The 26,585-nt window shown below is 40.2% G+C and overlaps 3 protein-coding genes and 2 non-coding genes across 5 annotated transcripts; 3 read left to right on the forward strand and 2 right to left on the reverse strand.

Moving 5' to 3' along the window:
* Nucleotides 1-586: 586 nt before the first annotated feature.
* On the reverse strand, nucleotides 587-10,801 carry daglb (diacylglycerol lipase, beta). Its single transcript, XM_029455891.1, has 15 exons — nucleotides 10,011-10,801; nucleotides 9,735-9,886; nucleotides 9,071-9,245; nucleotides 8,566-8,833; nucleotides 7,490-7,612; nucleotides 7,236-7,363; nucleotides 6,580-6,706; nucleotides 6,355-6,438; nucleotides 5,583-5,660; nucleotides 5,111-5,191; nucleotides 4,661-4,788; nucleotides 4,190-4,258; nucleotides 3,151-3,223; nucleotides 2,816-3,069; nucleotides 587-1,688 (listed from the first exon to the last, which is right to left on the reverse strand). Exons 1-15 carry the CDS (start codon nucleotides 10,103-10,105, stop codon nucleotides 1,493-1,495), a joined length of 2,031 nt encoding a protein of 676 aa, XP_029311751.1. The 5' UTR covers nucleotides 10,106-10,801; the 3' UTR covers nucleotides 587-1,492.
* A 463-nt stretch (nucleotides 10,802-11,264) lies between these two features.
* On the forward strand, nucleotides 11,265-11,336 carry trnaq-cug (transfer RNA glutamine (anticodon CUG)). Its single transcript has one exon. It is a non-coding gene; the product is annotated as a tRNA-Gln (tRNA).
* On the forward strand, nucleotides 11,328-14,517 carry mrpl58 (mitochondrial ribosomal protein L58). The gene is made up of 6 exons (XM_029455914.1): nucleotides 11,328-11,652; nucleotides 11,961-11,985; nucleotides 12,086-12,145; nucleotides 13,386-13,468; nucleotides 13,703-13,872; nucleotides 13,964-14,517. Exons 1-6 carry the CDS (start codon nucleotides 11,491-11,493, stop codon nucleotides 14,046-14,048), a joined length of 585 nt encoding a protein of 194 aa, XP_029311774.1. The 5' UTR covers nucleotides 11,328-11,490; the 3' UTR covers nucleotides 14,049-14,517.
* Nucleotides 14,518-16,045: 1,528 nt separating this feature from the next.
* On the reverse strand, nucleotides 16,046-16,117 carry trnam-cau (transfer RNA methionine (anticodon CAU)). Its single transcript has one exon. It is a non-coding gene; the product is annotated as a tRNA-Met (tRNA).
* A 6,146-nt stretch (nucleotides 16,118-22,263) lies between these two features.
* LOC115024388 (zinc finger protein OZF-like) lies at nucleotides 22,264-24,770 on the forward strand. The gene is made up of 2 exons (XM_029455895.1): nucleotides 22,264-22,602; nucleotides 22,737-24,770. The coding sequence occupies exons 1-2, from the start codon at nucleotides 22,431-22,433 to the stop codon at nucleotides 24,005-24,007; spliced, it is 1,443 nt and encodes a 480-aa protein (XP_029311755.1). The 5' UTR covers nucleotides 22,264-22,430; the 3' UTR covers nucleotides 24,008-24,770.
* Nucleotides 24,771-26,585: the final 1,815 nt, after the last annotated feature.

Consider the following 26,585-nt stretch of genomic DNA (forward strand, 5'->3'; position numbering starts at 1 on the left):
TTGCCGATTTATAGTAGTTATGTGACGTTAAGGGGGCGGAGAACAAACACAGTTTATTTATAACTACTTTCTTTTAACAGTCGTAAGGGTGATATGCGTTTCTAATCATTTTGTTCAACTTCTTATCATCTCAACTCAATTTATTTAAATTGATTTCCCTAATTATTACGCTTTTCCTTTTTCATTATAAAGCTGAAGCACAAACAATGTTTGCCTGCCATTTGATGTCTTACATAAGTTCAAAGCCAAAAGAACAAATATGTTGTCGAGCAAACTTTGACATACATTCTCTCTGCACTGGAGTTTACCATGTCAGAGTTTAGAAATAGGAGCTTACGAGGATCACTTGAAGATGTCATGTGCTGTTGACGGGACGTCGCGCTTACGTCACATGCTAAACAGGGTTGATGCATGATAGTCAAAACTGAAGCTAATCCTTAGTGATCTATTCACCGGAGACATTACGTAATTATTTACACACCATCCCATTGACTCATATGGCTGACTTGCATTCAGTTCAACAGGTTGCCGGTGCTGAGTTCAGAAACTGCTTGTATTCCACTTAGAAGAAAAATTAAGATGAGAGTGTGCTTCACAAGAGTTTTTTATTTGTATCAAGGATTCCAATGTACTCTATTGTAAATGTCAAATGGTTATGCAAGCATCAGTAGATTCAAACTTTAATCGTATATATTACCTGAAAAAAAAAAAAAAGATGTAATATCCATGGCAAGTAAACAGGTTCCCACACAATGTACAATCTTATACATACCTCTTATATCTATCATTATTTGCCAAACACCATGCACTGTATTGTAGAGAATGCAGAACAGAACCTTTTGTAAACACATTGCACTTATCACTGTGTTTTTCTGTAAAGCAATTATGTTGACTTGTTTTTCTGTAATGCATAGGCACTGATAACCCTGATGTTTCAAGACATTAAAACACAAGAAAGACTGACCACAGTTACAATACAATAAGGACGTAATGCTTCAATCCACATTTGGAGGTAAAAGTTACTCCTATATTCTCACATCATGGATCAGACTGCTCTTCGATCGTCCCCACAGATAAGGAAGACAGCATCTGACATTTACAGTGACCAGGGGGAAGACTCTACAAGGCATACAGCACTCACACAAATGTAACATGTAGAACAGGCATTACAATAAAACTGTAGCACTGCCAAATGTTGTACACAACGCACATTCAAAAATCATGGCATACAATAGAGTAACTCAGAGAGTTGATATAAAACTGATTATTTAAATTAAAATCATTAAAAGTGCAATTTATACATGTTCATTCGTGGAGCTCAAACGGGTAAATCTCTGGTTTCACGAAACCATTACCATTACAATCCGGGTTCCAAATGTCTTCTTTAGAAAAGGGGCTTTAGGATTAGGCCTGCAAACAGCATGCAAATAAAGAGCATGAAGTGTTTGATATTATGGAGAAAATACTCTACTTTAAGTCTGGGAGACACATGTCAGATTGTGTTTTGCTGGCTGTTGTTTAAAGATGACGGGCAGAGGGAGAAGGGCCTGTCACTGGTCAGACTGTTGAGTGCTCGGAGCACGGCGTCGGGCATGTGATCTGCAAGCATCCTGGGACTGATCAAAACACTCCTGAATGCCATTTCATTGGACCAGTCTGCACGGTACCGGACCTGGGAAAAACAGGATCTGAGGAAAAAGAGAGACTCAAGAAATTTAGTGGCAAATCTAACTCACACTCATCATTTCAAAGACTCTGAGGCCACTTTCCACCCAACACTGATACACATCTGGTATTCAGGTTGGACTGAGTTGATATAAAGTGCTCGCGGCGGTCAAAATACGTTACTGAAAAAAGTTCAAATGGAAGTGCTGAAAGAAGTTTAAGTGATGAAATGAGCTGAAGATTCAGTTGAAAGTTCAAGTACTGAAGGAGAAGTGTCAGTCCTAGAGGATGACTTCAGCTGGTAAAGTGGAAGTCCTGAAGAAATTAGTGACAGTTCAAGTGCATAAACTGAAAGAAGTGTCAACTCCATATTAAGCACAGAAACCATTGGAATACATTGTAAATGAACAGTATGGATGAACGTTGAAGAAGTTTCGGTTTTTTTTGTTCAAGACTGAACCTGAGACCTGGAAAGGTTTGAAGTGACAGTTGCCATGTCAGCATTAAAATGAGCTGAGGAATCAGATGAAGAGAAAGAAATTAAAGAAGTTAAAATGTGCAAGTAGTGAAAGCAAATTATGGAATAATTTACTGCTTGTGTTGAGTTATACAATTTATTAACACAGGTGGGAAATATTGAAGCTCTCCCTACATTATATTTCTAATTACAACTAGCTATCTAATTTATCAGCTCGTGTAGATGCTGCAGGAATGAGTCCTCAAACCTGGTCGGGCGTTGGCATTTTTGGACTTCATTTTAAAAGTCAATGGGTTTTTGGTTAGATGCCTGAAATAAGGAATGTGGTTAAAACAAGCTTCTGAGATTTTAACATTTTGTAAAAAGTAAATACCCAACTCGTGAATTTGTTAAGCTTTAATGTTTCTTAAAAAAGGCAGTTGTCACCATGTGGCTAAAAATAATTTACGCTTCAAAAATCATAACAGTGGAGTTAATTTGTGAAGATTATCTGGCTGAACTAAACGTGTAAATATCATGAACGTTGGTTTGTGATAAAAGTCCAATGGAAAAGTCCCATTGGCTTTCCATCAAAGGAACCAGTGCAACGCTAACGTCCGGGACAATAATACGTCATCAGAAAACTCTATTTAGGGTAAATCTGTTATTAAGGGAACATATTTGAAGACAAACCTCCGTGACGGCCCATCTTCTGTGATGTGCAGAATGCGTCCGGGCAGGAAGAGAGGTAAGTGTGTAGCAGTGTGAGCAGGTGAGTCATCTGACGCCAGGCTCTGATAGGATGATGAGTGGCGAATCATCAGGGACTCCTCCCCCAACAGTGGCTGGCTAAGCTCCTCCTCCCTCCTGTTGTCCATCTCAGTAGGAAAGTCATCCGGGTCTCCTCCGAACACCTCGTACCAACATCCCTGCAGCAGGATGCGGTACTGAAACAAAGACAGACAATGATATAAAAGACTGACAGTGACTTTAGAGACTGCAGTGTCAGTGCTGTGAATGGTTCTTACCTTGGGTTTATTGCAGTTTGAAACTATTTTAAGAATCCTCCTCTTCAGATCCTCCATATTGGGAATGCTCAATCTGTGCATAATGAACAGGGATTAAAAGAAAGAGGGAATAAGTCAAAGGAAAAACACAATGAAAAACTAGAACTATCGCCTTGCGGTTGGAAATGGTAAATGTACTGCATTTATATAGCGCTTTCCTTTGTCTTTGCAACCACTCAAAGCAAGTCAGCATTCACACACATTCTTACATAGGCAGCGGCTTCCACACAAGCCACCATCAGGAGAAATAAACATTCACACACACACACACACACACTCAAGTATCTTGACCAAAGACATTTCGACATGTTGACTGCAGGGGATTGAACCACCGACCTTCCTATTGGTGGACGACCTGCTGTATACCTCCGCCAACAATCGCAAGTTGCATGTTTGTCCAAAATGTCATCACTTCATCATTTTCTCCTATTAGACAATTGTGTGAAATTGTCATAATTAGCATATGAATTCTTGAGTTTTGGTTAAAAACGTTGTGAGGTCACAGTGACTTTGACCTCTGACCACCAAAATATAATGAGTTTATCCTTAAATCCAGGTGGAGGTTTGTGCCAAATTTGAAAAATGTCCCTCTAGGCCTTCTAACAATAGTTAGGACAGGACAGACAGACTGACAGGAGTTTTAGAAAAAAGCATAGGGAAAAAGAAGTGTGCGAGTTGCTCTCATTTTCTCCTTCTCTGTGCCTGTAATAACAGGGCAGAGCCAAATATAGAGTCCTCATCACCCAGTAGTCTAGAATAGTCTGAGCACCAGCACATTCACATTGGCCTTTGGAAGACAAGAGTCTGCAGTGCTGCTGACACACAAACTCAGATTCACTTTCGATGCACAGTAAGTAATGTCACAATAAAACAAACTGCTGCAAGGATCTAATCAGTATCAACATACTATATTTATATATTGTGAATTGTAACTTTGATAATATGTTCTAAAGGCTAAGAAGTATATACTGTAAAAACATTAAATAAAAAGTAACCTTACCTGGGAACCAGATCCTTTCCCAGCACAACAGTGACCACAAAGTCCTTGGAGTATTCAGCTAAGGCTTTGCTGCATATAGAGAAACACAGAACAGGAAACATAGTTAGATCAGTCCAATACTTAACGGCATAGATTATACTTTATGTGAACATTCCATATTTTAAGTCAGACCTGTAAAATCATACTAGTAATAATAAGGGCTCAAAGTTAGACAAAGTGGTCTGAAACTTCACTGTCCATTTAACAATTAAAACATACAATGTTTTTATAAATGCAACAGTTATTCATCTTGATAATACATGTCAAGGATCAAAGGACATCTTAAACTCCTGTCCTGTAGACATTTCCTACCACTACACCGACTGGGAATTGAGTAACACTTAAAAGCCAGGGGACCAGCTCAGTCCTTCCACTGTCAGCTGTTTGCACTTGCCAAACAGTTACTGCCATGGTTACTGTAGTCTTCCTTACCTCAGGAGTCCCCCTGGTGGAGAGAATGAGTAGCACTGCAGGGTGGGGAAGGAATTGCGCAAGAGGATAGCCAACAGTGACGCTGTGCCAGCACCCAAACTGTGACCAGTGATGACCAGTTTATACTCCTACAACCAGAGGAACACGGAAACATCACATACTTAGGAGGACTATTCATGATCTATTACATCCGCAAAAGGATATTTCTTGACTCTATATGATCAACGAATACACTACATAGAAAGGATACATGGAGAACTGTGTAGAAATCAGTGATGTTTTTATCAGAGATGATGTTTTTCACAATTATACCATCCCTCTAAACCTGGCCCTTATACAAAGTATCATTCCCTCCAAATAGGATTTGCCAGCAGGGATGTAACTGTACAGAAATACAATGTTGCACTCTGTGGCTGAAATGTAGTTTCTATCCTCAGTTACACTTCTTACCGGTGCTATGGAGAAAGCCTGGTTTAGGATGCCATCATTGACCAGCTTCTTGTAGATATAACCTGCCGCCTGACATATGCCCTGCAGGGGGCAGAAACAAAGCCACATTAGTCCTCTTTTAGTCCACATCCATACTCTGAATGAAGGCTTTATGAAATAGTGTCAGCATAGTTCTGTCCACATTAAAGCTTCTAAGTTTCCTTAAAAAGTAGATGTTGTCTTATGCAAACCTAGCATTGCATAACATTCCATCAGTTTGCTAACAATGCTAAGAACTTGTACCTCTGTACACTTGACAGAGAAGAGTTACTTCTAAAATCAATGATCATTTCTTTAGGGCTTAAAATCAAAGAGTTATCTGAACGAAAAGTGGCTCCATAACTGGTCTCATCGTCCCTTAAACACACGCGTTTCACATTAAAAGCTTTGAACTAAAACAAGTGGAGAGTGCTGTGTTTAAATGATCGTTCACCTTGTGAGCGTAGCAGGCTCCCAACACTCCCTCTATGGGCAGGTTCTCACATTCAGCAGACAGGTCTGTCAGGATATCCTGCAGGACAGACACGGAGTGAAATTAACAAGAAAATGGAAGACTGATTGGCCTTGTATCAGACCCCATGTCGAAGGCAGAAGGTAAAGGGCTACATGTAGAATGTTTTGGGTGAAAAGCTTTGATTAGAATCAATGTTGGGACAAAGGTTTCAGACTTGTGGACAAATATTAGCAGAAAGATTCTAAATCACCCTCTCACTGTTTATATGTGTAGTTGTGCGTTGATACACACACTTCACTTACTTACCACTCGGGTCTTTTTTCTATACGAGCGCCATTTTAAGTTCTTTAGAGGAACGGTTTCATGCCATCAGCTTTAGACCAACTGGCATCTATATTTATCAGTCTCCTCTAACACTCCTCTTTCACTTACCATCTGTACAAATAGGGAAGTGATTCTGAACATCAAGAGGAAATGGGAGAACAATAGTAAGCATTACAAATGCACAGCAGTTGTACAGAAAGACTGATGACAATACTGAGAAAAAAGAATCCCATTCCTTTTTCATGTACACACGGACAGAAGCTAGTTTATCGTTCCGAGTGTCACATTTGATGTATGAGGTAATATTCTTTGCTAATGTTCAAACGAGAACACCATCTAACATGATACAATCAATGAAACAATAAAAAGGATTGAAATAAAATGTAAAAAATAAGCAAACAATTGAAACAGTAATGTCCAGACTCACTTTCTGTGACAGTGTTCCTCTGACAGCCACCAGAACAGCTTCTCTCTTATGATCCAGAGCCACGAAGAAGGGGATCTCATAGATCTGCAACAAAGAGAATACAGATGACCCCTTCGAATCAATGAGACTGTTGGACAGGTGCTGATGACCTCTAAACAATACAACTGAGGGAAACTATGAACACAGAGGAGTATACCCGCCGGGGGCAACTTGTGAAATCCCCACCTGGTTGTGGAAGCTGACATGGATGAAGTCTCTGTACTGCAAACCAGTGCTGTGCAGCATGGAGGAAAAATGACAGCCGAGGTGGTCTCCTCCAACGATGTCATACTCTGCCGCACGACTTCTGCAGCTGAAAACACACAAAAACGTGATCACATTTTGATTAGAATGAAATTTAGCTTTCACAAAAAATATTTTGCTTTGGAAGTCTCTGAACTGACACTCTGACACTATAAGCAGAAAAGAAATACTACATTTTCCAGGAGAAATTCAATAAAACCTCAACTGCAGCTTTGTGTGTCTGTCTGCCTGAATCCATGTGAGTGCAGTATTAGAATGAACCCTTAATATCTACATAGGGAGCAGATCCACTTCCCACAGAGTCCGCCATGTTGCAGCGAAATGTTTCTACAGTAGCCCAGAACGGACAAACCAAACTCTGGCTCTGGAGAGGGCCTTTCACGTTTTACATCACCTGAAGGCCACAGTCATTCTCAGACCTGCTTGGAAAGGGAGGGGTGAGCGGAGGGGGGTTGGTTGCAACCTTACCGCTAGATGCTGATAAATCCTACACACTGGTCCTTTAACCCGACCTGGCTGGTTGTCTGACAGGTCCAATTGACTCAGATAAGTGAATAGATCATAGAGATACATCTTACCAGTCTCCACTGAGTTTGCAGGGCCCAGTAAGGGGGTTGGAGTAAATGTACATCGGCCAGCCGTAGGCTGCTGCTGCAAACTGCATACAGTGAGCTGCTTTCTCCAACTCTGTCTCCAAATCTTCTCCCTTCATATAGTTAAAGATATACAAGCAACAACATTAAAAAAAAAGAAATCCACATTGCATTTGACAGACTTGGATGACTGAGACTATATCTGACAAATATCAATATTATATGACCGGCAGACGTACGATGGGAGACGAAGGGCTGTGATCGACCATGACGTCTGGGTATCTACTTTGCGCCATCTTGTCCTGCTCCTGGTGCAGCAGAGCCAAACCAGCTGCTATGTCGCTGGGGACCAGGTCTGTGTCCTGCAACACACACAAACGTAAAGTGGTTTTGCATTAATATCACACCACTAGACAGTTCTTGAATATTTCACAATACATTGATGTAGTCTTTCTTGGTGTATTCTATTATGTCCTTTGACTTAATGCAGTTTGCCCACAACCACTATCTGCCAGGAGCCGCATTCTTAAAGCTTCCTAGTACACAGAGTTGCTCCTAGTGATGAAATTCTAAGAAAATTCTTAGAATTATGAGGTTTTCTAAGAATGTTCCCGTAAAAGTTAAGACTGGATCCTGGTAAAGATAAGATTCAAACACAAAGCTTCTTAGACCTTAAGATAGCTCCTAAGGTGAAAAACTGTAAGGGGTAGGGAGGAGGACTTTTAAAAGGCTTAAGAGTTTCTAAAGCAGAGGAGAAAATGACTTGTTTGATGGTTTATGGTAGATTTACATGCCTACCAACGCTGCTACTTCTATAGATTGGCCAGCAATCACAGAAACTGATGAAAGCTGAGACACTGTCCAGCTGTAATTATCTACTAGATTAAGTACTAATATTACCAGCATGATAAATAAAGGTAAACAATTAAATATTACAACTATCAGCATGTGAAAAGGCTACTGTGCAAATGGGCCTGTGTTTAAAATAAAAAGAGAATTGTAGGCTACTTTTCAAATATGGCTTACAATTTATCAAAAGATATGTTCATTACATAAAATAATATGAATAATAAAAAAATGTATTATGATCAACCAATCAAATGTGTTATACCTATTAACGGGGTCCATCACACCTCCTCACTTACCTAAAGGTTTCTGTCCTTTCCTTGCTCAGAATTTTCCTAAATCACTCTTAAGGTAGAACTCCTTGCTAAAAAATGTTAGGCTAAATTAGGAGCACTCTGAGATTATTCTCAATATGTTTGTTTATACGGCCCAAGGACAGCACAGACAAGAGAGAGAGGGTGTCTCTTACAGAGAAGAATCCACCGACGAGCTGTGCGATGCTGGAGAACGCCGCCCGGTGGCTTTCGTCCTGCGGCAGACAGCAGCACAGGAGCCGCAGCCTGCTCTCCCACACTTTTATGGCCAAGGAGCGAGCTGTGGAGAGGAACTGGGTGCCCTCGTTGCTCTCCAGGTCTCTTACTCCCAGTGGCTCCATGGCAGCAGGCTTAGGACGGGGGTTGCCCAGCGGGTCAAACACAAATACAACGCCCAACCCAGTGAACAGCAGGATGATCCAGCTGTTGAAAATAATTTCATATTTTTGGTTCACATGAGTTATTGTGCCGTTGAAACACCAGATTATGATGGAAATCAAGAATGTTCAAGGAGTATATAAAGTTGAAAACATAACAGTTAAAATGAAGTATTTTCCAAACTTTGAAGACTTTGTACCTGAAAGATGTTGAATCAAAAGCACCTCTTCTGCACATTTTAAATTAATTAATGTTATGAACTCATAACCCTAAACAACCTACCTGGCAACCACTGCTGTGGTGACAACACCCACTGTGGCAGGATCGCAGCCTTGGCTGTCATCAGACACCCAGACAGCTCCCAGACAGGCCCACACCAGCTCAGGGATGTAGAGGAGAGCTCGAAGGTACAGTAATGCAGGGATAGAGCGACGCGGGCCAGGGTTTGTAATGGTACCTGAGAAACAACCATAGATATATGTGTAATCAACAAAAGAAAGTGTACCTGTGCTTTGCACCCGTTACACGTGGATGTTTAATTATCTGCAATACAGAGTAAGATTATGATGTTGCAAAGGGTGACATAGTAAACTAATGGTTAGAATTTGTCCCATCAATGTTTCTTCCTTTCAACAGTTGTACTTCTGACAGTTAAGCCTTTTGCAAGCTTCTAAGTTTTCAATATGAAGGATTGCACTTACATGTCTATGTTGTTGTGTGTGCAAAAGCACAATGTTCCTAAACATTGTGTTGTGTAGCGCATCAACTGTCTTACAGAATAAGCTATATTTTGACACTATTGCTGCAGAGTGCTAAATTATGTGAAAGCATTATTTTCCTGTGATTTCCTCCACTACAAAAGGTTGTTCTTGCAGCTTATCTTTATAGTTTAAGCTCACTGAATTTTAAAAAAGGTAGGAGACCTGATAAACTACAACTGATTTACCTTGGGCACTGACGTAGACAGTAGCACATAGAGACAGGATGATGAGCGCCAGCACAACCAACAGTCCAACCAGATAGCTGTGAAGAACTCCTCTCCCATTACAATCAAAGTTACCCTTGTGATAAGTGAACAGGATCATGGTCCCAATCCACCTAGCAGCAGAGAATGACAAGAGCAGGTTCAACAATTGTTATTATTGTTATGCCTAACTAGTTGGACGTCAGGAGGAGAAAGTCATTAATGAATCGCAGACATTCATGAATGTAATCAACATACCAAAGTACACGGACGAACAGTTCAAAGGAGCCGGGGAAAACCAGATCATCACTTGCGATCCCCCACCGCCGACCAAACACCACGATTCCAGGCATTTTGCAGGTACACAAGCCCAAATATCTCACTGATCGTAATGAACCTTTTTACCACCATACAGTGGACAGGATTCTCTTGAATAAGAGGCACTTCAAGTCATGCATGACTTCACTGCCAAAGCAGTACCTAAGCTGGTTAGCAACGAGTTTTGCCCATAGTTGTCACATTCTAACGTCACTTTCCTATGTTGCTTAATTAGCCAAAATGTTTGATTTCTGTCCAACGGTGTAAGCTAGCAACACGCTAACGTTAAGATGAGCATTCGAGCAGATGCGTCTGTCCGCTAACGTTACCAAATGTAATTTTAGTTAACGTCCAGGCTATAATTTTGATGTCATATACTGTGTTGCGTTTTTCGACCTGTCAACACATACCTTGACATTAGATAACAGTGCTAATGTGGTTAACGACAGCTTGCAGAATCTTTACCATTGCGGAGCTTTCTAACGTTAGCTAAAAATACTCTAAAGCTATTCCCAGAAAAGTATAGCTTGCGTTAATCCTGTATGACAAACAATGCAATTTTTTAGCTAGTAAAATATCAGGACATTGCTTTATAACTAATCTCAGAAATTTAGGTAACATAAAACGTAGCTAAATTTAGAAAGCTGGTTTGTTTTGAAAACGAAAACAAGCCGTGTCCGCCCGCAGGTGTCACCCTATTGCAACAGAGACCACCGTACAATAGTTCCGGTATCTTCTTTATTTTTTTAGATTTATTAGCTGTTGGCAACCAACGATTTGGTTCATTGCCGCCATCTACTGAACTGGAGTGTGGAGCAGTAGATTCTACTACTGGTATTTTTTTCCTCTTTAGCTTTAAAAATCCAGATCAAGAGCAACTTTAAATGGAATTTTATTAATTGCCCCTAATCAGTCAGAACCTAGTCAATCTTTTGACATTTGTCAGCTATTTGAGATAGGACAGGTGTATTTAAAATAATTTTCCTAATGGCTAATAACTCAATTAATAGAAAACCGGAAATATCGCAATATTTGTGATAATTCTTGCACTGGTATAGACTTTGCACATTAGCTTATTATTCTAATAACTAATTTACATTAGCTGTTTAGTCTTCCTGAAACAAATGTATTCACAGTAGAATAGTATTGGTTATTACTCTTCATATTCTTTATGTTTGGGCAACGATGACATGTGGTTCCATGGTGTAATGGTTAGCACTCTGGACTCTGAATCCAGCGATCCGAGTTCAAATCTCGGTGGAACCTAACTTTATTTTCCTCAGTTATCATACGCAACAAAAGTAATATATACTACAGTGTTTTTCGCAACCGCGAAGTGTCGTTTGGCAGTAGTTAGCTCTTTATACTATAATAGCTACATTACGTGAAATGCCACTGGCCGTAACGACGTCAGTCCAACATGGCGGCGCACATAGCACGACGCTGTTATCTTCTTTGTCGTAGTGCAGGAGTAAACGGGACTCCACAACATGTAAAACTAAGGGATTTTGTAATAAGAGACATTAACAACACTTTCCAGCTGCGTGTTGCCTACGGCACCCGAGGAACAGACATCACACAGGTTAGTTAAATAACACTTACAAATGCAGCCATAATTCGTTTAAGTATGGAGAATGTCACGACAAAGTCCCTTAAAACCGTAGCTTACTGGATAAAAACGAGCCTATCAGGGCGCATAGTGCCAGCCCCAGTGAAGACAGAATATTTGTTCTGAGAGAAAATCCTTCATATAACTTACATCCATTTTACCTTTAACCTCATTCAAGAGAAAATAAGCAACAATGCATTATAGCCTGACGAAGTCTTCAACAGTACAATGGACTTATATCCTGGATGCAAAGTAAAGCATCTTTTGTTTTTACATTTCAGGATGCCCAAGTGCACATTCCAGTGGGTAAATATACAAATATATGTTCACTAAGCAGAATAATAAATGATATTCTTTCTCCTTTTGTGTTTTTCAACAACATATTTATTCTCCTTCTGGTCTTCAGACCGCCTGACGGTGTCTTACTGCAGAAGCAGCGGGCCTGGTGGTCAGCATGCCAATAAAGGTTCTTAAAGTTCAATTAATTTTTTAGCATAAAATACAGGTGTATCTCAATAAATTAGAGTATTGTGGAAAAGTTAATTTATTTCATTAACTCAATTCAAAAAGTGAAACTCATATTATATGGATTCATTACACACAAAGTGAAATATTTCAAGCCTTTATTTGTTTTAATCTTCATGATTACGGCTTACAGCTAATGAAAACCTAAAAATCAGTATCTCTGAAAATTTGAATATTACTTAAGACCAATAAAAGTATGTTCATGTGTCTGCACTTGGTACTTGGTTGGGCCTCCTTTTCCATGAATTACTGCATCACTGCGGCGTGGCATGGAGGCGATCAGCCTGTGGCACTGCTGAGGTGTTATGGAAGCCCAGGTTGCTTTGATAGCGGCCTTCAGCTCGTCTGCATTGTTGGGTCTCGTGTCTCTCGTCTTCCTCTTGACAATACCCCACAGATTCTCTATAGGGTTCAGGTCAGGCGGCTTTGCTGGCCAATCAAGCACAGTAATTCCATGGTCATTCAATCGGGTAATAGTATGTTTGGCAGTGTGGGCAGGTGCCGAGTCCTGCTGGAAAATGAAATCAGCATCTTGTCAGAAGAAGGAAGCATGAAGTGTCCTAAAATGTCCTGGTAGACGTCTGCTTTGACTTTGGACTTGAGATAACACAGTGAACCATCACCAGCAGATGACATGGCTCCCCAAATCATCACTGACTGTGGAAACTTCACACTGGACTTCAAGCAACTTGGATTGTGTGCCTCTCCACTCTTCCTCAAGACTCTGGGGCCTTGATTTCCAAAGTAAATGCAAAATCTACTTTCATCTGAAAAGAGGACTTTGGACCACTGTTCTTTTTTCCTTAGCTAAGAGGCTTCTGGTTGTCTCTGGTTCAGGAATGGCTTGACACGTCCCATGTCCTGGATACGTCTGTGTGTGTTGGCTCTTCACTGACTCCAGCCTCAGTCCTTGTGAAGCTCCCCCATATGTTTAAATGGCCTTTGATTGACAATGCTCTCAAGGCTGCGGTTATCCCTGTTGCTTGTGCACCTTTTCCTACCACACTTTTTTTTTTAAATGTATTAATTAATTAAATAAATAAATTAACTTTTCAAGTTATTTATTTATTTATTGAGATGCACCTGTATGCTAATTTGACTCCTGCCAGCTTGAACAAGGCCTTGAATCTGTTCTATCATTCACTGTATACTCATTTGTGTAATGCCATCTCAATCCACAGTCAGCACAAAAGCAGAGGTCCGATTCCACGTGCAAACTGCAGACTGGATCCCAGAAGATGTCCGACAGAAAATCTTTGAAAAGGTTTGTTTTCAAAGGCTGTGGATTTGTTGATCACAGATTAACACTTTTGCAAACAGTTGTATTATTGTAGTTTCCAAATAAAAGTTATGCATATTATATTTCACAGAAACAGAAAGGCAACATAAAAGCAGTACAATTTGTATTTGAATGACCTCTGAATTTGCTGATTTTCACCCCTGTCATTATGAATCTGTAACTAAACCAACTGTATACAATTTCTGCTTCGTGGCACAGAACAAAAACCGCATCAATAAGGCCGGGGAGCTGCTGGTGACCTCAGAGCTGAGCAGGAGTCAGCAGAGAAACTTTTCTGATTGCATACAGAAGATTTCTGCCATCATAGCTGAGGCCAGCAGGAAGCCACGTGAACCAACAGCAGAAGACATAGCTCTCAGGGCAAAGAGGTATCACCCAGTATTAGAGCACACTTTCCTAAATCTACATCGTTTATAAATGCATCTTATGTGTGTCCTTGATGTGATATACGTTGTGCAGGTTAGAGAAGTGGAACAAGGAGCGACTCAAACAGAAGAAGATCCATTCAGCTACCAAGAACAGCAGACGAGTGGATTTTGACTAATTGATTGACTGTTACGTTTCTACCTCCCGCGCTTGTTTTGTCAATAATTACATATAATGTATATGTCCAGTGTCAATGACTTTGTCTTTAATTTTCTGTACAATGAAATGAAGTAACAACATTTATCTTACTAAATACCAGAAATATACAAACCAGTCTAAGATTAAAGTAAACGACTGCTGATTCTGTGCCCTGCATATTGATCATCATTGGTCATCCCACAATATTTGGTCAAGACTTTTATTTATTTTCATATAGTTGAGCCTGTTGTATGGAGGACTTATGTATACATACCTACATGTAAAAAATAAATAATGTAATAAATAAATACATTCTTAAATCAATTCAATTAATAAATATATGAATGTCAAATCTATTTCTACATTTTTGTTCACCTAGAGATTATTTCCATGTCTCTATGTTAGCGAGGTAGGTTCTGAGGTTTATCAATGTATTTATTATTTTATTTCCTTTTATTTGCACCTGCATTTATTTATTTATTTATTGATACATAAGTCATTTTTCTTCCTCCACAGAATCTGATGGGTAATAAATTGGGCTACACCGAAAACATAGCTATCACAATGTCTAAATACTTTAGGGAAAGCACTTTTTTTATCGCTATACCTACCCGTCAAAATTAAGTATGTGATTAAGTATGATGAAAACATTTACAGTGCCAAAGTTCCTATTCAGGTCACAGAATAAAACATTGTAATAACAAAAACTACTGAATTATGGGTATGGAACATTAAAACAGTGCAGAAATGACAATGATCCCTCTAACTGACAGATCACAGCTTGGCAGATCACAAAATTCGGTCAAAAAAAACTGAGTTATATAAGGAACCGTCACAGGATTAAATGGTGCACTATGGTTGCAGGCTGCTGGGGAAAAGAAAAGTGACGTGTGGAGAGGAGTCAAAGAAAAGGTGGAACATATATTGCATTGCACCACGTATGTGTTATTATATATATATATATATTATTGTATATGAGCAGCAGGACAGGTGTAGAATCTGATGGGGATACTGGGAAGAGGGCTAGCAGGCACTCTTTACTTTCTATATTGACTCCTACAGTTTTTCTCAATTGCTAAAACACGCTTAATCTAACTGAGATCCACTTGATCTTCATCATCACCTACTTAACACAGCAGAAGTCTTCTCATGCAAAACACTTCTTCTTTGATTTCACACATTTTTCACACCCTTTTTCTAAACAGTTAACAGATCTCATAGAAACCCGAAAATGATTGGACTAACTGTTCAACAAAAGGGAAACATCTATTTACAGCTGCTAAAAAATACTTTTAATAATTGTGAATCTGTTATACACCTCTGTAAAACTACTTTGTATAATTATTCAATCAGCAATCTGATGCCACATCTGTCTTATGTGTAGTATTTCTGTGTTTGAGTGAAATTATGAAAGAATGCAGTACAAAATCTGTACCCTAATGAATGTCTCAATTTGTATAGTTTAGTTCATGGGCACGGAAAGACCTGCACACAAGAATACTGTTTTGTTTACAGTATTTCAAATGGACATCTTAAAACACCTGTAAAATATACAGGCTGTGCCGCACAGTTTGTTATCTCTAGTAAAATCATCTTTGGAGAAAAGAATATGCTGTGATATGCTTGCTGGCTTGCTTTTGTGGCACATTCTATAGCAATGTAAAGTAGGCCTACCAACAAATTGCACACGCATATAGGCTACTGTAGCACAAATCAAGATTAATATTGATAGCTGTATTTTGTTGTTCATTCATACGTAGCCTACACAGATATTTACAAACTAAAAAGGTATTCCTGTACACCCTGCCTAGCCAAACTCAGCAATAAAGTTTTCTAACAGCCATCCTCTTTCCTTAAGCGACACAATGTTGGAAATGTAAAATGATATGATGTTATTTACTTGTACAGTAGGTGGCGGTATGCACCCAAAGGTTGTTAACATTCCGCCAGAAAACATAGAGAAGATGAAGAACAAAATAGCAGAGGATGGTTTCGATCCATCGACCTCTGGGTTATGGGCCCAGCACGCTTCCGCTGCGCCACTCTGCTTCCATCCTTGAGCAAAGGCAAAATGCCAATATAACTCTATCGATAGACCAATCAATATAGTTGGACTTTATCATGAAAACTTTATATATGATGACCTCTACACAAATCTTATTAGGTTGTCCTATCGCAGGGGTCATTAACAGGCGGACCGCGGTCCGAGTCCGAGTCCGGACCCAGACGCCGACCTATACGACCCGGACCCGGCATACCTGTCAACCCTCCCGTTTTTCCCGGGATTATTATTTTTACTTCTATCTGACTGTCGTCGCGATTAAATATTTTCCCGTAATTATTTTAATTTTAATTATTATTTTTACGGCATTAGTTTAGTGGTTCAGGAAACTCACAGACCTAACATGCGAGCTAAACCATCCCACGTGATGCTACGCACCCAATCAGATCTGTGCATTCCAACCGGCAAACATTGCGACTCTGAATAATACAGACAGATGATAGCAGAGTGACAGACGAAAGACGAGTTAGCGATACAGGGAGAGAAGACGGAGAAAGGGAGAGAAACACTTACGAAGACACGAGTGAGCGGCTGACAGGGAGAGAAACATAACTACTCATTCACGTTCATCCTTCCCACTGGGAGCACAAAACCAGTGTCTCATATGCTCAGAGACCGTGGTGCTCATTAGAAGTGGTGATGTGAAACGCCACTATGAGACTATGTTAAATCAAGATGTAAAACAGTTAAAGAAAAAGGGAAACTTAAGCTGCTGCTACACTTTATTTTATTTTTCTAAGATTAAACACTTTATTTTAATATGCATAATTTTTTTTAAGCTATTTTATTTATTTTCTCAATTTTATTTTTAAATGCAGCCCAAGAAGAACATTATGCATATCTACAGTATTATATATATCTGTATAGTTCTGTTTCGCGGGCTTCCGGCAGGGCCGTAAGTGAAGTTATCGTAATGAATCATATATGCTGTAAAGCGCAGAGTCGCAGCTTTCAGAAACCGTTGAAGTCTTTTCGATTGCGCAAACTATGACATAATTACGGTAATCCAAAACTTTGCTTGCAATCGCCGACACATTCGGTGTTAAAGGGAAACAAATTTACAAAGCTTTACTCTGGATGAGTGGCTATCTCCAGAGAAGAAAGCCCCTAAAAGACGACATGCAGAGCTACGTGAAGAGCAGTGTCAGGTAAATTAATCCACATTGGAAATACTATCATATGTATTTGTTTACCTCAATCAATATATATATATATATATATATATATATATATATATATATATATATATATATATCTCTACACTACGAATATGTTTCTGCTTTATTATGTATTTTCTGCACGATTATGTATTTTCTGCACTGAATGTATTACAAACATAATAGGGGCACTTCCCCTTTAAGAGTAACAGGTCAACAAACCATCACTTCCTGACTGCTGACGGAGGAACGTGTAGGCGCCAAACTGGGACCAATGAGGAGAAGGTCAACGCCTACTCCATGTATTAGATGCGATGTTTTCAAATGTTTGGACACACCTGGAGCGGAGCCGTGAGACCGCAACGATGGGGCTCTTTGAGCCATGCGGTCTATGGAGACGGCGACGCAAAATGTGTCCTCAGCTGAGAATATTTTCTATGTTTGACTTATCACGTTAAATAAATATATCGATTGAACTAGAGGATTGCTGTTTTGATTCGACATTTAAGCTCCGAGTTCTTCAGCTTTTTCCTACCCTTTAGCAGGTAGACCAAATAATCATCAACTTTGTCTGTCTAATATGTTCGCTAGCTGTTAGTGTTGTTGCATAGCAACCACCTGCACTATGTTTCGTGCAGAAGGCAACGGAGGAACTATTTTATTTTGAACATCATTATTTAATAATAAAAAACTATTTAAATTGGAGTGTGTGTTTTTCTTTCATATTGCCACACTTGGTAACCGTTTTATAAAAGCAATAGCTCACTCCAGACCGTGATATTTGGTCATTATATCACAGTTAAGGGGGTTGTACCACGCCCCTTAACTGTGATATAATGAGCATATACCAAGGCCTGTCGTGAGCTATTGCTTAAATATATCACATTAATTCATAACGCAAGTTAGACATTATGATGCTCCGGACCTTTGCTCACGGAAATTTTCTCTAACTGGACCTCTTAGAATTTTAGTTGAATACCCCTGTCCTCTCGGATTAAGTCCCAAAAGACCTATAGTTCCTAAATGTATTACGATCCTATAAGAATATATTCTTATAGGGTCGTAATAAATTTGTAATCCTATATCAACTATAAATTATTAGAATTTTTTAATTCTGTGGGATTACATTGTTTGTTTGTTTTATTCGAAATACTATTTGCCTTTAATTAATTACTTCTTGAAGAAATTTGTATTGACTTTATGTACGTTTATTTGTAGATATAGCATTTTAACAATAAATATGATACAAGCAGAGACTTGTTCCAACAATTCCCTTTAAATAAAAAATACAATATATATATATACACACAATATATATATATATATATATATATACACAAATATATATATATATATATATATATATATATATATATATATATATATATATATATATATATATATATATATATATATATATATATATATATATATAATATATATATATATATATATATATATATATGTATGTATGTATATATACAGTATATCTCAAAAGTGAGTACACCCTTTAGATTTTTGCAAATATTCTGTTATATCCTTTCAGGGGATAACATTATCCTACTGAAACTTTGATATAACTTAAAGTAGTCAGTGTGCTGCTTGAATAACAGTATAGATTTATTGTCCTTTGAAAATTACTCAGTACACAGCTGTTAATGTCTAAACAGCTGGCAACAAAAGTGAGTACACCCCATAGTGAACATGTCTAAATTGTGCCCAAAGTGTCAATATTTTGTGTGACCACCATTGTTATCTAGCACTGCTTTAACCCTCCTGGGCATGGAATTCACCAGAGCTGCACAGGTTGCTTCTGGAATCTTCTTCGACGACGACATCACGGAGCGCACGGATGTTGGACACCTTGCACTCCTCCACCTTCCTCTTGAGGATGCCCCACATGTGCTCAATTGGGTTTAGGTCTGGAGACATACTTGGCCAGTCCATCACCTTAACCTTCAGCTTCTTCAGCAAGGCCGTTGTCATCTTGGAGGTGTGTTTAGGGTCATTATCATGTTGGAAAACTGCCCTACGGCCCAGTTTCCGAAGAGAGGGGATCATGCTCTGCTGCAGGATGTCACAGTATATATTGGAATTCATGTGTACCTCAATGAAATGCAGCTCCCCAGTGCCGGCAGCACTCATGCAGCCCCAGACCATGATGCTGCCACCACCATGCTTGACTGTAGGCAAAACACATTTGTCTTGGTACTCCTCACCAGGGTGCCGCCACACACGCCGGACACCATCTGACCCAAATAGGTTTATTTTGGTCTCATCAGACCACAGGACATGGTTCCAGTAACTCATGTTCTTGGATTCATTGTCTTCAGCAAACTGTTTGCGGGCTTTCTTATGCATCGGTTTCAGAAGGGGCTTCTGTCTGGGGCGACGGCCATACAAACCGATTTGATGCAGTGTGCGGCGTATGGTCTGGGCACTGACAGGCTGACATCTCACTTCTGCAACCTCTGCAGCAATGCTGGAAGCACTCGCACGTCTATTTTTGGAAACCAACCTCTGGATATGACGCTGAGCACGTGGACTCAACTTCTTTGGTCGACCCTGGCGAGGCCTGTTCCGAGTGGAACCTGTCCTGGAAAACCGCTGTATGATCTTAGCCACTGTGCTGCAACTCATTTTCATGGTGTTGGCAATCTTCTTATAGCCAAGGCCATCTTTGTGAAGCGCAATAATCCTTTTTTTCAGCCGCTCAGAGAGTTCCTTGCCATGAGGTGCCATGTTGTCCAGCATTCAGAGAGAATTGTGCCCAAAACACCAAATTTAACAGCCCTGCTTATCATTTACACCTGAATCCTTGTAACACTAACGAGTCACATGACACCAGGGCGGGAAAACAACATCATTGGGCACAATTAGGACATGTTCACTATGGGGTGTACTCACTTTTGTTGCCAGCTGTTTAGACATTAACAGCTGTGTACTGAGTAATTTTCAAAGGACAATAAATCTATACTGTTATTCAAGCAGCACACTGACTACTTTAAGTTATATCAAAGTTTCAGTAGGATAATGTTATCCCCTGAAAGGATATAACAGAATATTTGCAAAAATCTAAAGGGTGTACTCACTTTTGAGATATACTGTATATATATATATATATATATATATATATATATATATATATATATATATATATATATATATATATATACATACATACATACATACATACATATATATATATATATATGTATATATATATATATATATATATATATATATATGTATATATATATATATATGTATATGTACACACAGGGAACACTTCAGTGCTAGATTGAACCCTAGTTTCTGGGAATCTAGTGGGGATATGTGATTGGGATTTATCAGAAGAAAAGTCATATTTGTGGGGATTCAAGTTTTCAATAGGAAAAACTAAACCAGTATTGTTCAGCAGAAAAGGAGGGGTTGATGCAAAGATAAAGATTAATGGATAGAACGAGTGAAAGTTTTCAGATTTGTAGGTATGTGGTTGGATGCAGAGTTAACATGGAGTGATCATATTCATAAGATAAACACCAACAAGTGTAAAAAGATATTGAATGTAATGAGATGTCTAACAGGATCAGATTGGGAACTATTAGGTGCTAGCCATGTTGTGGTGGCCTAGTGGTCTAGTGGTATGGCTTCCAAAAAGAACATTGAATGAATGTGAGCTCATTACCAGGACTGCACCATTGTACCCCTGAGCAAGGTACTTAACCCTGAGTTGCTCCAGGGAGACTGTCCCTGTACTATCGTTACAGTTCATTTAGCTAATGCTTTTGTCCAAAGTGACTTACAATAAGTGCAAACAATCATGAGGATACAACTCCGAACAGCAAGAATCTTGCAAGTACATTAGGTACAATCCTTTAAGTGCAGAACAATAGCTTCAAATAAGCCAAACAAAAGTGCAACATACAGAAACAATAGAATATGAATTAAACTATTAGCTACAAATAAGCCAAACCAATATAAGTGCAACATACAAAGAATAGTTTTTTTTTTCTTCACAGTCGAAACAAGTGAGTTTTCAGTTTGCAGAAGGTGTGAAGACTGTCTGCTGACCTGACATCAATGGGGAGGTCGTTCCACCATTTTGGAGCCAGGATAGCAAACAGGGGGGTTTTGTTTGAGGGGAATCTGGGTCCCATTCACAGTGAGGGAGTGGCAAACCGATTGTTAGTTAGTTCACTGTAAGTCACTCTGGATAAGAGCGTCTGCCTGGAATGTAATGTAATAATAATATAATGTAGCAGCTGGAATGTAGCAGCTGGAATGTAATGTAATAATAATATAATGTAGCAGATTGGTTATTAAAAATATTTATCTATCGCTGATTAGATTATGGGTGTGTTTCTTATGGTTTAACTGCAAAAACTTCATTAAAAACGTTGGAGGTGGTACAAACTCAAGGTTTGAGGCTTTGTTGTGGTGCTTTCTAAACAACTCCAGTGTCTCCTCTACAGGTTGAGATGGGTGAAATGCCGTTACCTATTAGACCCAAACAGTTAATGATGCATTACTGGGCAAATCTTCAAAGACATTCTGAAGATCGACATCCAACTACAAAGATACTTCTCCATTAAGGTAATTGTGGACATATTAGCCAAACATGCTCTGAAACATAAATAAATCATGGACATTGCACTCAGTATCTGAAGACAAAGGAATAATCTGACCACTGTCAAATTGAGAAATCAGTGGAGCATGTCATTTTTCACTGCCAGAAATACTGTTGAGAACGAGAAACACTAAAAAGATCAATCAGGCAGCTTGGAGGGAAAGAACTGAGTTTTAAAAATGTATTGGACATTGGGTTAGGGTGACTAATATTTGAAAGAAACGGACCTGATTAATAGAATTTAATTTTCAGTGAAGTGTATTCTTCTTCCTTTTTTAAAAAAAAAGTGGATAGATGATTCTAGACCACCTTCCAACACAGTAGGTGGCGGTAATTCATTTTAACGCTGGTTGCCACCCGCCGAAAAACCAAAGAAGAAGAAGAAGCCATGCAGCGGAAGTAAACAGTACAGGCACTGTTGTCGTTAGCTCAACTCTCTGGATGTATGAAACTAGCCTGAGAAGATATTATAGTCGTTGAGTGGATGAATATTTGACTTATAGTTTTGCAACAATGTCTTCAGTTGAGTGTTTGAGAGAGTTTGTGAACGAGCGACTAACTGCTGCTGCTGAAGAAATATTCAGAGTTTTTCAGAAAGCTGTCATCGAGTACGAGGCAGAGATCGACCGTCAGCGCAGGCTGCTGGATATCGTTTGGAAGCCCGAAATAAAGTTACACAGGATAGGTGCGTAAAACGTAATAACACAAACCAGAGGAATTGTATGTATATTCATGTGTTTTAATATATCACGTTACTGGTACTAATTTGTTCGCATGTCTGCAGTATTATCCTATTCCTTTTGTTCTCTGTCCCTCCAGAGCTCCCACAGCAACATGTCTGTAAGGAGGAGGAGGTTCTCTCTGACCAGCAGCTCTGTATTCAGGAGAGGAACTCCAGTCTGGACCAAGAGGACCCAAAGCCTCCACAGATTAAAGAGGAGCAGGAGGAACTCTGCACCAGTCAGGAGGGAGAGCAGCTTGTACTGAAGCAGGAGACTGATACCTTTATGTTGACTCCTACTGCTGAGGAAAGTGACCACCAGCTCCTCTCTCAAAACTCTCATGTAGCTGAGAGCCAAGATCAGAAAGGAGGCAAGCATGGAGACTCAGGCTCAACTAATGCAGAGCCAAATCTACAGAATCTACATCCTGAAAGCATAAGTCACAGTAACAATGTCGACAACCCTAACCTGTCAGAGATGCACTGTGATACTCACACAGGTAAACAGCCTTTAAAATGTGACACGTGTGGAAAATACTTTAAGTATAATTCATTACTGAAGATACATCTGAGAATCCACACAGGGGAGAAGCCGTTTGCATGCAAAACATGTGGGAAAGCTTTCAGGATTCATAGTATCTTGAAAAACCACTTGGTAATCCACACAGGTGAGAAGCCAATTTCATGCAAAACATGTGGGAAAGCTTTTAAAAGGCGTGGTATGTTGACATCCCACATGACAATCCACACAGGTGAGAAGCCGTTTGCATGCAAAACATGTGGGAGAGCTTTCAGAAAATATAGTTACTTGGTATGCCACATGAGAACCCACACAGGTGAGAAGCCATATTCTTGTAAAACATGTGGGAAATGTTTCCGATATAATGGTGACTTGACAGTCCACATAAGAACCCACACAGGGGAGAAGCCGTTTATATGCAAAACATGTGGGAAAGTTTACAGCACCAATGCTCACTTGGTAAGCCACATGAGAACCCACACAGGGGAGAAGCCATATTCTTGCAAAACATGTGGGAAAGGATTCACTCAGAAATCATCATGGAAGACTCATATAAAAATCCACACAGATGAGAAGCCGTTTATATGCAAAACATGTGGGAGAGCTTTTAGAAGGCGTAGTGTCTTGAAAGACCACATGACAATCCACACAGGTGAGAAGCCGTTTACATGCAAAACATGTGGGAAAGCTTTCAGACAACATAGTCCCTTAGTATGCCACATGAGAACCCACACAGGTGAAAAGCCATATTCTTGTAAAACATGTGAAAAAAAATTCCAATATAATAGTTACTTGACAGCCCACATGAGAATCCACACAGGTGAGAAGCTGTTTACATGCAAAACATGAGCTTTCGGATCTGGTAGTACCTTGAAAAGCCACATGAAAACGCACACGGCGAAAGCTGCATCACTGCAGCACAGAGGTTCCAAAGATTAAAGAGTAACAGGAGGAACGCTGCACAAGTCAGGAACATTTGTAAATGGATTGTTCATTAATTGTGAATGTTTTCAGAATGCATTTGTAATTCTTTACACTAAAAGAAAGGGAAACTGATGGAAAAATACTGAGTGCTCAACCACATCAGAGAACAAGTACCAGACACAGGTGCCTATTTAGAGAGGAAACCAAGGACACTGAACTGTAAAAGCATAATGATTCTGATATTGAAAATCCTAAAGAAGTGACATCGTGATGAAGGAGCTGAGCAATGCAAGCTGGATAAAGAACTTTTATTTTATATTATTTTCATTTACTAGATGTGATGTATTGGTGTATTTTTAACTTTACCATTAATTGATATACTTAGTATAAACAGGAGGGTTATGATGGAAAGATACTGAGTGTTCAACCACAGCAGAGGACAAGTACCAGACACGGGTGCGAACTGCACTTCGCTCTAGTGTGATAACCATCTGTCTCTCCTGTAAACAACCATCTGTATAAACAAGAGGCACTGACCTAAACTAGTTCCTTGCTTTTAACTGTATAAATATCACTCCTCTGAGCAAGCATAGCAGCCTTACAACCTGCGTGTGAGTTTGAATATCTTTGTAAGATAACTCTGTTCTGTCTCGCAAGAATATTGAATTAAACTCTTATTTGATTTTGATCCTGACTTTGTGGGTTTATTTAAGAATATTTTCCCGACAGAAACATTAGAAGGTGTTGTTATTTGCCAGTCCAGTCCACCTGAGATCAAATTAGGCTGAATGTGGCCCATGAACTAAAATTAGTTTAACGTCTGATTCAAAGGTTCATGTGTAAAGAATGCTATAATTTAAATTTAAAACAATTAAATAACATTATCAACAGAATATGAAGAGGTAACATTGTTGACGTTATGTCAAAGACGTCGATATATTGTCCATCCATCCATCCATCCATCGTCTACCGCTAATCCGGGATCGGGTCGCGGGGGCAGCAGCTCCAGTAAGGAACCCCAATCTTCCCTTCTCCGGGCCACATCCTCCAGCTCCGACTGGGGGATCCTGAGGCGTTCCAAGGCCAGTGAGGAGATATAATCTCTCCACCGAGTCCTGGGTCTTCCCCGGGGTCTCCTCCCAGCTGGACGTGCCTGGAACACCTCCCTAGTGAGTTGCCCAGGTGGCATCCTTACTAGATGCCCGAACCACCTCAACTGGCTCCTTTCAACGTAAAGGAGCAGCGGCTCTACTCCGAGTCTCTCACGGATGGCTGAGCTTCTCACCCTATCTCTAAGGGAGACGCCAGCCACCCGTCTGAGAAATCCCATTTCGGCCGCTTGTACCCGTGATCTCGTTCTTTCGGTCATGACCCAGCCTTCATGACCATAGGTGAGGGTAGGAACGAAGATCGACCGGTATATTGAGAGCTCAGCTCTCTTTTCGTCACAACGGTGCGGTAAAGTGACTGTAATACCGCCCCCGCTGCTCCGATTCTCCGGCCAATCTCTCGCTCCATTGTCCCCTCACTCGCGAACAAGACCCCGAGGTACTTGAACTCCTTCACTTGGGGTAAGGGCTCATTCCCTACCCGGAGTAGGCAATCCACCGGTTTCCTGCTGAGAGACATGGCCTCAGATTTGGAGGTGCTGATCCTCATCCCAACCGCTGCACACTCGGCTGCGAACCGATCCAGTGACTGTTGAAGGTCACAGACCGATGATGCCATAAGGACCACATCATCTGCAAAGAGCAGCGATGAGATCCTCAGGTCACCGAACTGCAACCCCTCTCCTCCACGACTACGCCTCGATATCCTATCCATGAAAATCACGAACAGGATTGGTGATAAAGCGCAGCCCTGGCGGAGGCCAACATTCACGGGAAACGAGTCTGACTTACTGCCGAGTATCCGGACACAACTCTCGCTTTGGGCGTACAGGGATTGGATGGCCCTCAAAAGTGACCCCCTCACCCCATACTCCCGCAGCACCTCCCACAGTATCACCCGGGGGACCCGGTCATACGCCTTCTCCAGATCTACAAAACACATGTAGACCGGATGGGCGTACTCCCAGGCCCCCTCCAGGATCCTTGCAAGAGTAAAGAGTTGGTCTGTTGTTCCACGACAAGGACGGAATCTGCATTGTTCCTCTTCAATCAGAGGTTCGACTACCGGCCGAACCCTCCTTTCCAGTACCTTGGAGTAGACTTCACCAGGGAGGCTGAGAAGTGTGATACCCCTGTAGTTGGCACACACTCTCTGGTCCCCCTTTTTAAATAGGGGAACCACCACCCCGGTCCGCCAACCCCTAGGCACTGTCCCAGACTTCCACGCAATGTTGACGAGGCGTGTCAACCAAGACAGCCCCTCAACACCCAAAGCCTTCAGCATTTCTGGATGGATCTCATCAACCCCTGCGGCTTTGCCACTGTGGAGTTGTTTGACTACCTCATTGACTTCCATCAGGGAAATTGACAATGATCCCCCATCAGCTTCCAGC

Source organism: Cottoperca gobio, chromosome 19 (assembly GCF_900634415.1).
Source record: "Cottoperca gobio chromosome 19, fCotGob3.1, whole genome shotgun sequence".
NCBI classification, from domain to species: Eukaryota; Metazoa; Chordata; class Actinopteri; order Perciformes; family Bovichtidae; genus Cottoperca; species Cottoperca gobio.

Coding starts and splice junctions, on each gene's coding strand:
- mrpl58 (XM_029455914.1), top strand. CDS start 11,491: ATGGCGGCGCACATAGCACGACGCTGTTATCTTCTTTGTCGTAGTGCA. Junction 11,986..12,085: donor CCAAGTGCACATTCCAGTGG/GTAAATATACAA, acceptor TCTGGTCTTCAG/ACCGCCTGACGGTGTCTTAC. Junction 13,469..13,702: donor GACAGAAAATCTTTGAAAAG/GTTTGTTTTCAA, acceptor TTCGTGGCACAG/AACAAAAACCGCATCAATAA.
- daglb (XM_029455891.1), bottom strand. CDS start 10,105: ATGCCTGGAATCGTGGTGTTTGGTCGGCGGTGGGGGATCGCAAGTGAT. Junction 7,364..7,489: donor ACAGCCCTTCGTCTCCCATC/GTACGTCTGCCG, acceptor AACTATATGAAG/GGAGAAGATTTGGAGACAGA. Junction 5,661..6,354: donor GAGGAACACTGTCACAGAAA/GTGAGTCTGGAC, acceptor TCTGTCCTGCAG/GATATCCTGACAGACCTGTC.
- LOC115024388 (XM_029455895.1), top strand. CDS start 22,431: ATGTCTTCAGTTGAGTGTTTGAGAGAGTTTGTGAACGAGCGACTAACT. Junction 22,603..22,736: donor AATAAAGTTACACAGGATAG/GTGCGTAAAACG, acceptor CTGTCCCTCCAG/AGCTCCCACAGCAACATGTC.